This window comes from Mastigoproctus giganteus, chromosome 2 (genome assembly GCF_048544385.1).
Source record: "Mastigoproctus giganteus isolate SK-2022 chromosome 2, ASM4854438v1, whole genome shotgun sequence".
Taxonomy (NCBI): Eukaryota; Metazoa; Arthropoda; class Arachnida; order Uropygi; family Thelyphonidae; genus Mastigoproctus; species Mastigoproctus giganteus.
In genome coordinates, this window is record NC_143576.1 from 226,429,051 (window position 1) to 226,441,349 (window position 12,299).

Genomic DNA, 12,299 nt, shown 5'->3' on the forward strand with positions numbered 1-12,299 from the left:
TTCAAATATGAATGAGAAGTTTTTAATAAAATTTTATTCGCACAGAGTACTGCAGATATTGTTACATCTTGCGATATTCTCCATCCCATCTGTAAAAATTTCTTCCGTCCATCTTTCTAACTTTGAAATGCCTGTTTTTTGAAGAAGCTTCTGTGAGACCCGAAATTGCGCAGCTTCGATTACTTTTATTTTGACTGCCGAAGAATTGTTTTAACTGTGCGAATAAATGATTCTAAGTCGAGTCTGTAGCGCGAGAGAACAACATTTTCCATTCCAGATCTATTCAATGCGGCTTTGAGTACTGCCATTTTCTTCGTGGAAATACCTTTCGGCTGTTGACATCTACACCTCGACGATATTGCCGGCTTTTTACCTTATCCTTCAATAATTTAACAAACAAATTAAGATAAGCTAAAACACATGGCCAATGCAACAAGGGAGCATACTCTTTCTGCGCAGATTATGACCGGAACCAGGCCATGATGCTTCAAAATGGTTTGGATCGGTTGCAAATACGGTCTGAAAACTGGTAACTGATGTTTAATTCTTCTAAATCAATTTTTGCACCTGGAAAACAGATATCCAAAAGTTACTTATAAACTTCCCGGGGAAGAGGAGTTAATAACTTAAAAAAAACAAAAAAAACTTATGGTCTTCAGGTGTGGAGACCACACCTGAAGAAAAAACAGCTTTTAGAGAGAGTTCAAATAAGTATGATCAGACTGATAAAATCTGTTATTTGTGTCCATGTGAAGAACAGCTTTTAAAAGGTGCGGGCTGTAAAGCTTGTCAACTGGGCATTTTGGGGACCCTATTTGAGGCCCAAAGATGCCCTGAAGAGATTCAGTAAAATGAACAACGTAGGTATATTCTCACTAGTGGGAGAGAAAAGGACCAATGGACACATTTGATCTTCTGGAGTAACAGAAGGCTGGATCTCATGAGGTTTACCACTTCATGTTACCTTTTAATCAACCCCAACTTGTAACTGTAATCAGCATCGATCTTTCACTTCATGAGAAAATAAATGAAAAGGACAGCTTTTCACTTATTTTCTTATGAAGTCACTAACTAGCCTGCGAAGGAAACAAGTGTTTGGTGAAGTGAGTTTGCAAGCACTCGTGAGTAACGCAGCAGATATAATTACCGTCCTTCCCACACCGGTTGAAAAATGCTACTGTTCCTAAAATTTCGCTGGTAAGCCACCGAAGAATTTGATAGTGAGGATATCTTTCCGTGCAGAGTAATTTGGCTCCGAAAGATACCTTCACGAAAAAATTGCCATTCATTATGACATTGTAAAAAATACCGATTACTAATTATTAGCTTTATTTCCAGAGGGAATTCCAGCTGTTCATAATTGCTCTCTTCTCATGTGACCATATATCAGCACTTAATACGTAATAAAACTTCATTACCAAGGCTGTTCATTTATTATAGAGGAGCACCGATGGACGTCTCTTTCGCTGGCACATCAGAGCGTGTTTCGGTAAGTTACGCCACTAATATGCATTTATTTGCAACTATCCTACGATTGCTGCAATTTTTACTTAATACTCTCGAAAAATATAAAACACGAAATTAAGAAACTTTAGTGTTTAATATTGGAAAAATGATAGAAGGTAGCAAAAATATAAATAAACCTAGTGTGTTCATTTTTCAATAACTGTATTTAAACTCTTATTGTAACACAATTGACGCTGTTAGCTGAAACTGTGTCCTTTTCTTAACCATTCCTAAGTTTTCTGAATCTTCGCAACAGTTATCCGAGCTACAATCCAGAATATCGCAAATTCCTTAATCTCTAGAAGTGTCCTGCAATGGAACGAAGTTTCTGCCACCTGCAGTGGGTCTCATTCTTGCACTCCAAGTAATCTAGGCATGATTATGTCGACGACTTAAATTATTCAACGGATCAAACAAACCTGAAGATATCCAATGTGTCCAGAGCAATGAACCACGTTTTCTATCTCAGATCGCCTGCAAAAGAATAAGCTCCAAATTGCTACAGAAGTCTTACAAAAAAAGACAGAAAAATGAGATCATTGTAATTATTGAAGCAACTTAAATTCAGAAGATGAATTTCAATGAATTTTGATTTGTGTTGTGCGGGATGAAAACCTAATGTTTAATCAGCAATTCAAGGAGAGAGAGAATTATCAAAAAGTCTAGCATTCCCTGAACAACTCGGCAGAAACTGAAAAATTTATATTTCATTTAAGACATATACGTAAGTCGATAACGAATGCGATTTTTGAAATTTTATAGTGAACTATTATCACTTGAAGAGGTTTGATGGCTTTACAGATTTTGAAGTCGTCGACAGAGAGCTGAACTTTGACCTGAAGAGAATTGAGTCGTCCAGTGATGCCATCTGCAAAACAGACGAAGAAAAGAGCTCCCCAGGGTTCCACCTGAGGGAAAATTAAGAATAAGAATTAAGTAGATTTACTCCACTACGACAAGAAACATGAGGGTTAGATACTCGTAGGAAGTGCGATAATCAGTCCAGGAAGGGTTCCGATGGTGTTTAGGTTAGGATTAACTCTGTGTTCAGGTACCAATGATGGTGCTATTCCTGCAAGAGGGTGAGAGGTAGCCTTTTCGCTCAAAAGGCCCACCGAAAAGTGCCAGTGTGCCGCAGTACCTTTGAGCATTGTTGGTTGAGTCACGTTGAAGAAACCCAATGAATAGTTGTTCGTGAAGATCAAAGAAAAGGTCAGCATCGATTCATCACTGCACTTGGCACGGACCAGAGCCTCTTTGGGATAGGAAGGAGGAATATTTACTTTCATCCTGTTGCTAAGAAACACCCTATTTTTTTTTGTATTCATTACAATATGAGATAACGTAGGTAAGCTCTGTAATTTTTAATAAATTTGAAAAGTTTTAGTTTCTGCAAAACTTGATGAAAAGAACGAAAACAGGAGATGAATAAGAGCTACAGGTTCCAATAATTTTGCAACATGTAGTTACAAATCATTGCTGTAATGAAAATGACCTTGAATTTTAGGGTCTCTCGGAATACTGCCATAAATATAGAAAATGAAACAACTTTAAATGCCACCTAATTCTGCTGAATTAAGATGTTGTTCTTTAAATTTAAAGAGGTTTGTTTTTTTAAATATTATAATACAATCTTTGCTTCTGAGGAAGGCTTCTGATCAGTTTTTTTTTTTTTTGGACGGGCGTCGCGTTTTCTCTTATCACTTGCCGTCCATCAAAGCTGGTATCTTGGGAACACCCGATAGCTTAGAAAAATAGATTTGGTTTGGTGTTATATTTTCTCTGAAAAACTTGAAAGCTACATCTAATCTAACTGTTTTCCTATTCTTTATTTGCAGTGTAGAGATGTCTACAATCAAAATTCCAGTGAATGGTGTTCGTTTGTTTTGAATACCTCGGACTGTTTAGACAACGATGGTAACCTAAATTATATCAGCTTTATGTATTGTACTTTTGAGAGCAAATTTCTTCCTGCAGCAGTCTGCTTGTCGGTAAGTTGAATAACCTTTGCAAAAACACTTCCTAAAGCCAAACACTTCTTACTTAACAATTATGAAACTGAGTTACCCTGAGTTTATTATAGAAATGAAATTTTTTATGCATACAGTTCCACTGTACGGAAATCAGTTTCAGAAAAGCAAAGTGTACAGCGTGGCCCCAAATAAATTAGCTCTAAAGATGGCAACTCGACCAACTCAGCACATGCGCTTAAACCTGAATCAGATCATTCTTGAAACAAGCCTTTATTTAATTTTAAATTCCACTGCTTCTAAGAAGAGTAAGCGCTGTAACACGAAAAGGACTTCTCTCCAGAGAATGGTACTTGTGCTAGGCCCTTTGTCATATCGGATACAAGTGGCTTATGACTTACGCGACCCTAACAAACAGAGGAACCTGTACTGCTCACGGCCTCTAGCGATTCAGTATTTCTTCTAAACATTCTGTTTTCTGATAAATGTCACATGCAGCTGTCAGAATGAATTAACAGGTAACCCGTTTCCTTGAATTACAGCGGTCAAATGAATTTGCTGGTTGGCCCTTGCATAAGGAAAGGGCCAATCAGCAAATAGGGTGGTCCATTTCCGATCACGAGATCATTAGTCTTCAATTCATTGCGATTGAGGAAGCGTACTGTAATTGTCAGCTGGAAAAGTTATCAATATCGAAATGATTTTGTCACTTCAAGAACTTAAGTCAAAAGGCGGTGGTTTCAACAGGATACTGCGGCGTCCCCAATCTACAATCAAACGTGTCTGCAACGAGGTTGAACCTGAAATTACTGTAAAACCCTTTTGACAGTCATAATTTCGAGAGGAACTAACCACATATATCACTCATCTGGTCTTCGATCACTAAATGCCCTCTTGGGGAGGTTTTGTGTTCACCAACGCCACGAAGAACTCTACAAGAGATGCCAGGAAATATAACACGCTTTCTCCACGACATGCCTGCAGTGACATTCGAAATATTTTATGTATTTAAATTTACCGGGCTGTTTTCTCAATTTTTGGCTTGCTGATTGGATTTGGCACAAAATCCAGAAACCTAACCACTTGCCAATTAGAGTCATTTTGGACCGGGGTTGAGTCTGTGTACTTATTTACCAAGAAAACTAACTAAAATTACTTAACCCATTCTCACATTTCAAAGATGTTTCTAACCTTAGAAAAGATCTTGGAAGTGTGCCATGAAATCAGAGGTCAAAATGAATTCAAGGTGAGTTCAAGATGAATCATGAAATTCATCTTGAACTCACACAACAATAAAATGCTAAGTGCATTGTACTAATGGTAAATAATGCTATTTCGGACCATTTTATCCTGAGCCATTATGTATTTCCTCTGTATTTAATCAATAACTTTATCAAGATATCTATTCTAGCTGTGGAAGTTACAAATATTATTAAAACCAAGTATTTTTTCCACGCTTCGCCTAACTTTACTGATTTCTTTTCCAGTTGATATTCCTTGGCATGCTCTTCATTGGTCTCGCAGTGACAGCGGACGATTTGTAAGTAAATCATTATGAATGATATTAGGAAGCAAATCTGGTTTTGTACAAATTTTGTGTTATATTTGTTTGCTTTTTTTTATATAAGCCTTACATGACTATATAGTACTATTTTTTTAACAAAATAGTGCCACTAATTTTGTTAGATATCGCATTAAAAAGAATTGTTCAACTTCCTACCGAAATTCGGTCATCTTTGTCCAGAAATTGCAGCATTTTGAATAAAAATTGAATGTTAACAACGGATATACGAACTGTAATGTGGAGTAAGTTGCTTCATGCAGCGTTCTGTTGAATTTCATCACTGCAGAAGAGGAAGGAAAGAAAGAAACAGTTAATATTGAAGGAATACTTGGCACGTGAGTTCTTGACACATGCCAATTACCTCTTTAACTTCATTGAGAACTTCTGTGGCAACAAGTTCTTGTGCAAATACTGTTTACCGCTTGTCAGTTTGAAAACCGCCTTAACTTGATGGCCTAATGAAGTGTTTCTTTGAAACCCAGTAGCAGAGAATAATTGAGGTTGTAGGAGCATATTGCGCTGTTGTATGTAGCTTTATTTTTAACGGAACTTCGTACTAAACTCAGGATTAAATTGATATTCGTGGAGGAAGATTACCATACGTTTATTGCGATGTCTTCGTTTTGCAACTTTGTCTAGATCATCCTGGTCTAGATCTTTTTTGTTGTTTTACATTTCGAAATGGTTTATTCTATCGATTGATTTGGGCACAGTTATTTTTTGCACATATACCATATTTTTTAGTAGAAGATTCATTTTTTTTAATTCACTTCTTATATGGTTATTTAATTATCTATTAGATATCTTAACTTGGTCTTTCTGAAAGTCTACAAATTTTGCTAAATTTTGTATAAAATTTGGCTTAAAATATTATACTCCTGTCACTTTAAAATTTTATGGTTTTTTATTCCATTTGTATAATTAAAATCCAAGCATTTGAAATAATTTCTGTTCTGTGGTTGTTTTAAGTATCTCAAGAAGTTTTAATTCGAACTAGATGGAGGCGGGTTCTGAAAGCTCTTAATTTATCTGCTGCGATTTCAGTCCAAATTCTATAGCCATTTGCTTTAAGTAGAAGACGTGTCTTTCTAGCTCTTAGCTATCATTGCCCTTTCATGGACAATGTTTTTAATCCTTGAATATGTTTTTATTTTTTTAAATTATTTCGTCATAGTATTTGTAAACGCATTATAGTTGATAACATAAGACAGCTTTAATATACTTTTTTTTTCTTTTGTTTTGTGATCCCATGTTTTGCAATGTATGCAACATTGCTCTTATGCAATTTTCAGTTCCAAAAAAGGAGTTAGCCATGGACATGGCAATTACAACAACAGCGGAAATGTAATAGGAAATAGCATGTACGTCTACGCGAGATTTTAGAAAAATGGAGGAAATTGTAAACGTAACAATAATGGTAAAAAATCTACTTGTTTGAGGCATATAGTCTTGTTTACAGATATAAACGGATCTGCAAGATTCAAGAAGAAACATAACAGAAACAACGAAATCATAACAGAATTGGTCATAAACAGCTAGTTGTAGACCAAAGCACAGAGAATTTGAAATTGGAAGTGAACATCTTGTTTTGAGAGAAGAATTAAAACGACTGATTAGCTCCAAACGTAAGAGGTAGCAGCGTATCTAGGCCAGTTGTCCCTCATTTGTAAATGAGGTGCGTCATCATGTGATTTAAATTTTTAAGCCATTTTTGGACTTCAAGTTCTCTCTGTAGCTTCTCCGAATGGTGCATATCTTATGGCTGCTTATGTAGAGTTAGTGCCCGGTTTATACTCAAAGTAAAATAATCTCGAATAACTGCCATTGGAGCAGCCATCTTTTCGTCACTTTTCTCTCTTTGCCGAATTATACTTCCAGCTTGCCAGACATCAAATGACTGGCAAGCTGGAATGACGTAATTTTTGTCAGATATTAACCATTAAAACACTGCATGAACTCTTTTGGTTACTCTGTTTAGGTAGACAACTCAAAATTTAATCGAATGAATTTATATTAGTAAAAAAATTAATGGAATTTGGGATGGCTCAGAAAATGTTTCTAAAACATTCAAACATGAAATTTAAAGAAAAATTGTCCAATGGAGTCGCGTTGTTACACGCGAACTGACGAACGGACATCAACGTGCTGTCGCGAACAATATGCAGAAAGAACTCTTAGAATGATATGCTGACCATTCACGTTTAGCAGAACAATATGGACATTTCTTTAAAAAAAAAAAAAAAAAAAAAAGAATTATCTTTAAAAGTTAATATCTTATATTTTAAAATTATGTAAAAAAAATTTATTTTAAAAATTGACGAAATTTTAATTTTTGGAAATATGAAAATCTTTTTTAAATTGATTTTTCAAAAAATAATTGTCCTGAATTAATTCATGTGAATTTTATTCTTGATGGCTATGTTTTTTATATATTTATTATTTATTTTTTTCCAGTCTCTGCCCAGCTCTGGTTGTTATCACTAAAACGTTAAGGCTGTCGCAGAATATTGCTGTATCCTTTTTAGTAGACATTAACTGATTTGTATGATTATTTAATGACAATTGTCATTTTCTAATGATTCAAGTTGTTAATATGCCATTATACAAAGATAATTTTGGTGTGTTTACTCTACAAAAACAGGATTTTATCAGTGTTTTACACAATGAAACGAGAGGAATTTAATAGCATTAATGAATTATGAATATCATACTTTAACTTACTCATTCAATAGTTTGGTTTAAAAAAAAAAAAATGTCATTTTGCATGTTTGGTCGTTTTTTTTTTTTTTTTTTTTGTTGATGAACCAAAAACCCAAGGATGAAATCTTGTTATCTATGGCCGACGACCTCAGCCAAGGAGTAAAAAAGCCTTCCTCGCGCCATTGACAGGATTCGAACCGGACCTTCCCACTCGGTGTGGGAAAGGTGACATAGCCGTTGTGCTTCTGCGCTTTTGGTAAGATTAAATAGTTTAGCCTAAAAATAATATTGTTTTCGATGTTGTTCCTTAAAGAACATTTTTATAATTTATATTTCTTAATATTAAAAATGTTCCGATCATATTAATTATGCACAATTACAGAGGAATCATCTTTCGAGACAAACAGAACTTTTTGGTAATATTTCCACCATCAGATCTTTCGTAACTTTATTTGGGTGGGTCAATGTTTCTCAATTGGATTTCCTTCTGATAGTAGAAGTTACGCACATTTATTACTTCCAGTTCAACACGCCAAAATTAAGGAAATAATTGAAAACACGGTATAATCAAGTTTAAGTTTAGCAAGTGTTGAATGTTATAGATATTTCGCTTCGGTAGAGCGACCTCTCATTTTACATCCACCATTTATTCAATCGCAATTTCTTGCAATACCATTTTAGCGCGTTACAATTTGAGAAACGTCGAGTTCCGTAATTATCTTTTACGCCAAAGAAATATTTGAATCCTTAATGAATGCTGCAGGGAGTTACTTTTTTAGCGTTTGGTAATGGAGCTCCGGACATCTTTTCTTCACTCGCTGGAATCGAGCAGTCAAGACCTCAACTTGTTATTGGAACATTATTCGGTAAGCAGTGAGTAGTTTGTCTACGCTCGTTATTTTGACATAGTTAAATATTCAAATAGTCATTGGTCAGTTTCCGAAGTATTCCTGTGTTGTTCAGCAACTGACCAATGATAGCTTTACTTGTTATGTCCAGAGAAAGTTCAAAATTCTGAACGTTATGACCAAGGTTTTGTAATATTGTTTGTCGTTTACAATAAGCATTCTTTGGAAGTTAAGAGCCAAATTGAGAGCGTAATTACCCAGTAGATACAGGGCTTCCCAAAGGAAGAATTTTCAATGCAACTACAAAGGTAGCTTCCCATGTTTTTACTTATAAAAGGCAACCCCAATATACGCTGGCACGCTCAATTTATCTTAGTAGATATTTCCATATTATGAATTATTAATCTAGAGATTCTAAATTGACGGATTATCTAGTACATTAGATTTTGATAATGCCTGGCGTTTTTATATTTGAAGTAAGCGAAAAGACGTATATGTTATCTTTGGTGGCACTAAGCTATATAGACAAGATCACATGTATCTATTAAGATTTATCCCGTCTTATCCCTCTTGGCATACGCACATCACAAATATTGCTTCCTCTGCATCTAAAAAAACTGGGCTTTTGCTCTCGGCGTTAGTTTTCTTCTAAAATGCACTCTCTACAAATCTCAAATCCGCCCTACCATGGAGTATCGTTCCCACATCTGAGGCGGTGCCCCCAAAACCTTTCTCAGGCTTCTAGACTTTATTCAAAAGAGCGCAGTTAGGTCAATTAATGACCCATCTCTTACAAAGTCTCCATTCTCTGTCTCATTGTTCTGTTTCTATAGATATTTCCATGGGCACTAGTCTTCTGAATTGTCTTCTATAATTCCCCTTTTCTCTTCAAAACCAGTCGGAACATGTGCTGCAACCAGTCAGCATCCTTTTTCTGTCCATCTTCAAACTCACCCAACCAACTTTTCTTCCTCGTTTATTCTTTCAATTTCTGTTTTCTGGAACAACTTCCTTCACAAGTATTTCTTGAATATTATAATCTACAGAAATTTAAGTCACACAAATTAGAGCCTGTGTATTTTTAGCGTTCATACGGTAATACAATGTAAAATTTTTCTTTGTTTAGGTGCCGGGATATTCGTGACGACGGTGGTGGCTGGATCCATCATTGTGTCTCGTCCTTTCAAAATAATGGAACGACCCTTCCTGAGAGACATCATATTTTACATTTGCGCCTCATTCTGGGCTTTCTTCCGATTCTATTCCGGTTCTATTGAGTTGTGGCATGCGATAGGTAAGTAAGTTACTTTTATTATTTTTTTTCGTGTGCAGAAAATAGCAAAGGTGAAAATTTCGATCCGGTTTAAAAGTATTTTTAAGCCGACTGACAGTTTAAGCTACTTTTACTGAAGATACGAAACATAAAGACGATCAAATATTTAGAAGAAATAGTGAAGCGAGGATTGATATGGTTATATTTGGTATGTTTTTCCTGCCTTTTCATAATGAATTTTGCTGAAATTCTGTTTCCATATTAGAATTTTCCAAAAGCAAAAAGATTCTGAAAGGTAAAACTTCGAATTTCTGGAACAGAATCGTTAGATTTTGGTAAAATCAGAATGCTGTTATTAGCTTTAACAATAAATGAAATGACAAAACTGATCTTCGCTGGAATACTGAAAAACGATAAGAAAACCCAAATTGCATTTGGCCATTGCAACATCTGTTATATGGCTACGCGACCTTTTAGTTCCATCATTGTTTTCCTGAATGAAATCCAACAGCTCACCGGAAGCTGTTCATAAATTTATGTATTTCCACAATTTTTATATCCTCTAGGACAACGTGATGATATTCATTAGATTTTTTGAAAGTCATGTCATTGCATGCGGCTGGTCTAGTTAATGCATATACATCATATAAGTTCATGATCTATCACGACTAAACTAATCTTATTCCTCAAGTACAGCCGGGGTACTTGAGGAATAAGAATGACCAATTTTATCCTAGACTGAATCAACCCTGACATATTCAGATTTAAAATTTCATTCCGAGAGTCATAAAACTTCCTCCCTATTGAACATATCGTAACCAGATCTCCAATGTGCTGTAGACCTTTGCTGATATTAAAAGAAAGTTTTCAAGGGTTTACCTTTCAGAATCTTTTTGCCGATGTTCAGAAGCTCTACTTTCTGTACTAAATCATACAGAAGATTTGTTATTCATTATAATGAAAAGTAAGTTAATATTTGTCGTTGATCACATATTAGGACAAATTTCCACTTAGGGAACAAGGTATTTGTGTTGATTGGATATTTTTTTAACGCAATGCAAGATGTTTTTTTAAGATGGAATGAATTTTTCTACTGTGGCCTAGTTAATCGGTATCAGGCGAGGGTTACACTGCTTTCTCACAGAAATTGAGTTTCTGTGCTAAAAGGGAATTGATCCTAGGATACGCAAATGAGACTCGATAACATTTCATGCCTAATTTTGCCACAAAATCTAAAACATCCAACTCCTTCAGCTGACCCAGTCTCTTTAGAAGCAGTGAGTGTTCAAAGAGCACAGAATAAGTTCGATGACCAGCCCGTCTCTTTGTTACCGTAGCTACCAGTTAGAATAAAATAGTTTGAAAACAGTCACAACCTGTTTTTGAAAACTTCTTGTATATAAACATTGTTTGCTCTTTCAGTGAATCCGTTATATGAAAAGTGATCTCAATGATATTGTTTCTCCAGGTTTCATAGCCGTATACATCGCCTATATAATAGTGGTGGTAATCAGTAGAATTATTTTTCAAAGAGTAAGGGATAAGAACAAAGGCCCTCCTCCGGACAAAAGTCTACAGCCTCCAGGTAAGTCTTACTAGTAGAAATTGATAATAGTATACTCATATACTGCGTTGGATTTTCAATAAGTTGCAGTTTCATAAATTGTAAAAAATAATAATAATTACAATAGAAAATACTAATATCACAATACTATTTTACATTATGGAAAATGCCGTTTTAATATAGAAATAATTATAATTCAGCCAATTAAAAAAATCACAAAATATTAGACGAGTCCAGCGCTGGCTGTCTGCCAAACTTGGGTGCCTCGTGCGTCCTGTTACTAACCGCGTTAAAGCAAGAACTAAGGCAACCTAAATTGAGAAATAGTATGTGTTATTCAGCGGCGTTCAACTTAAAAACATATGAAAAGCACTTAAATCGAGTAACGACCTTTAACTGTTATCATATTTTAAAGGTTCTGAAGTCCATTGTAGAAAAAGCTATTACTTGCTAGTAACGAAGATATAATTTGTAATACCGTGTTGGATCGCGATAAGTAATGACATGAATCTATGCATATTAAATAAGCGGGAAGTGGATTAAGCAATTTTATATACAGTATATAGATATTAAATTAAAATAGTGTAAAATAAAAAGCCGATAAAAGTCCTCGTCATTGGCTTTATCCACCCGTTGTGAGGAAGATGGTGATTATAACCACTGTGCCTACAGCAAAGACACTCTGGATGAACTGATGGAAAAAAAAAACTAGGAACCACATCCCTAGCACTGACTATTTTCTTCTTAAGGTGTTGCATCAAAAACAGTCATTATATATATTTCTAAATGAATACCGGTTATTTTAATATGCAATCTATTTATCGAGTTTGACGGTTTTTCATCCAGGGCATTTTTTAAACGAGTAATATCGTGA

General features: G+C 35.2%; 1 protein-coding gene across 2 annotated transcripts in view; it reads left to right on the top strand.

The window, feature by feature from the left end:
- Positions 1-12,299, top strand: part of LOC150090191 (mitochondrial sodium/calcium exchanger protein-like) — a 57,682-nt gene that overhangs the window by 30,971 nt on the left and 14,412 nt on the right. For both annotated transcript variants that reach the window (XM_090369007.1, XM_090369008.1), the window contains exons 2-8: positions 1,339-1,489; positions 3,345-3,497; positions 4,964-5,016; positions 7,495-7,552; positions 8,504-8,606; positions 9,715-9,882; positions 11,330-11,446. In XM_090369007.1, coding sequence (XP_090225133.1) covers positions 1,451-1,489; positions 3,345-3,497; positions 4,964-5,016; positions 7,495-7,552; positions 8,504-8,606; positions 9,715-9,882; positions 11,330-11,446 — 691 coding nt within the window. In that variant the 5' untranslated portion in view covers positions 1,339-1,450. The remainder of the gene's footprint in view (positions 1-1,338; positions 1,490-3,344; positions 3,498-4,963; positions 5,017-7,494; positions 7,553-8,503; positions 8,607-9,714; positions 9,883-11,329; positions 11,447-12,299) is intronic.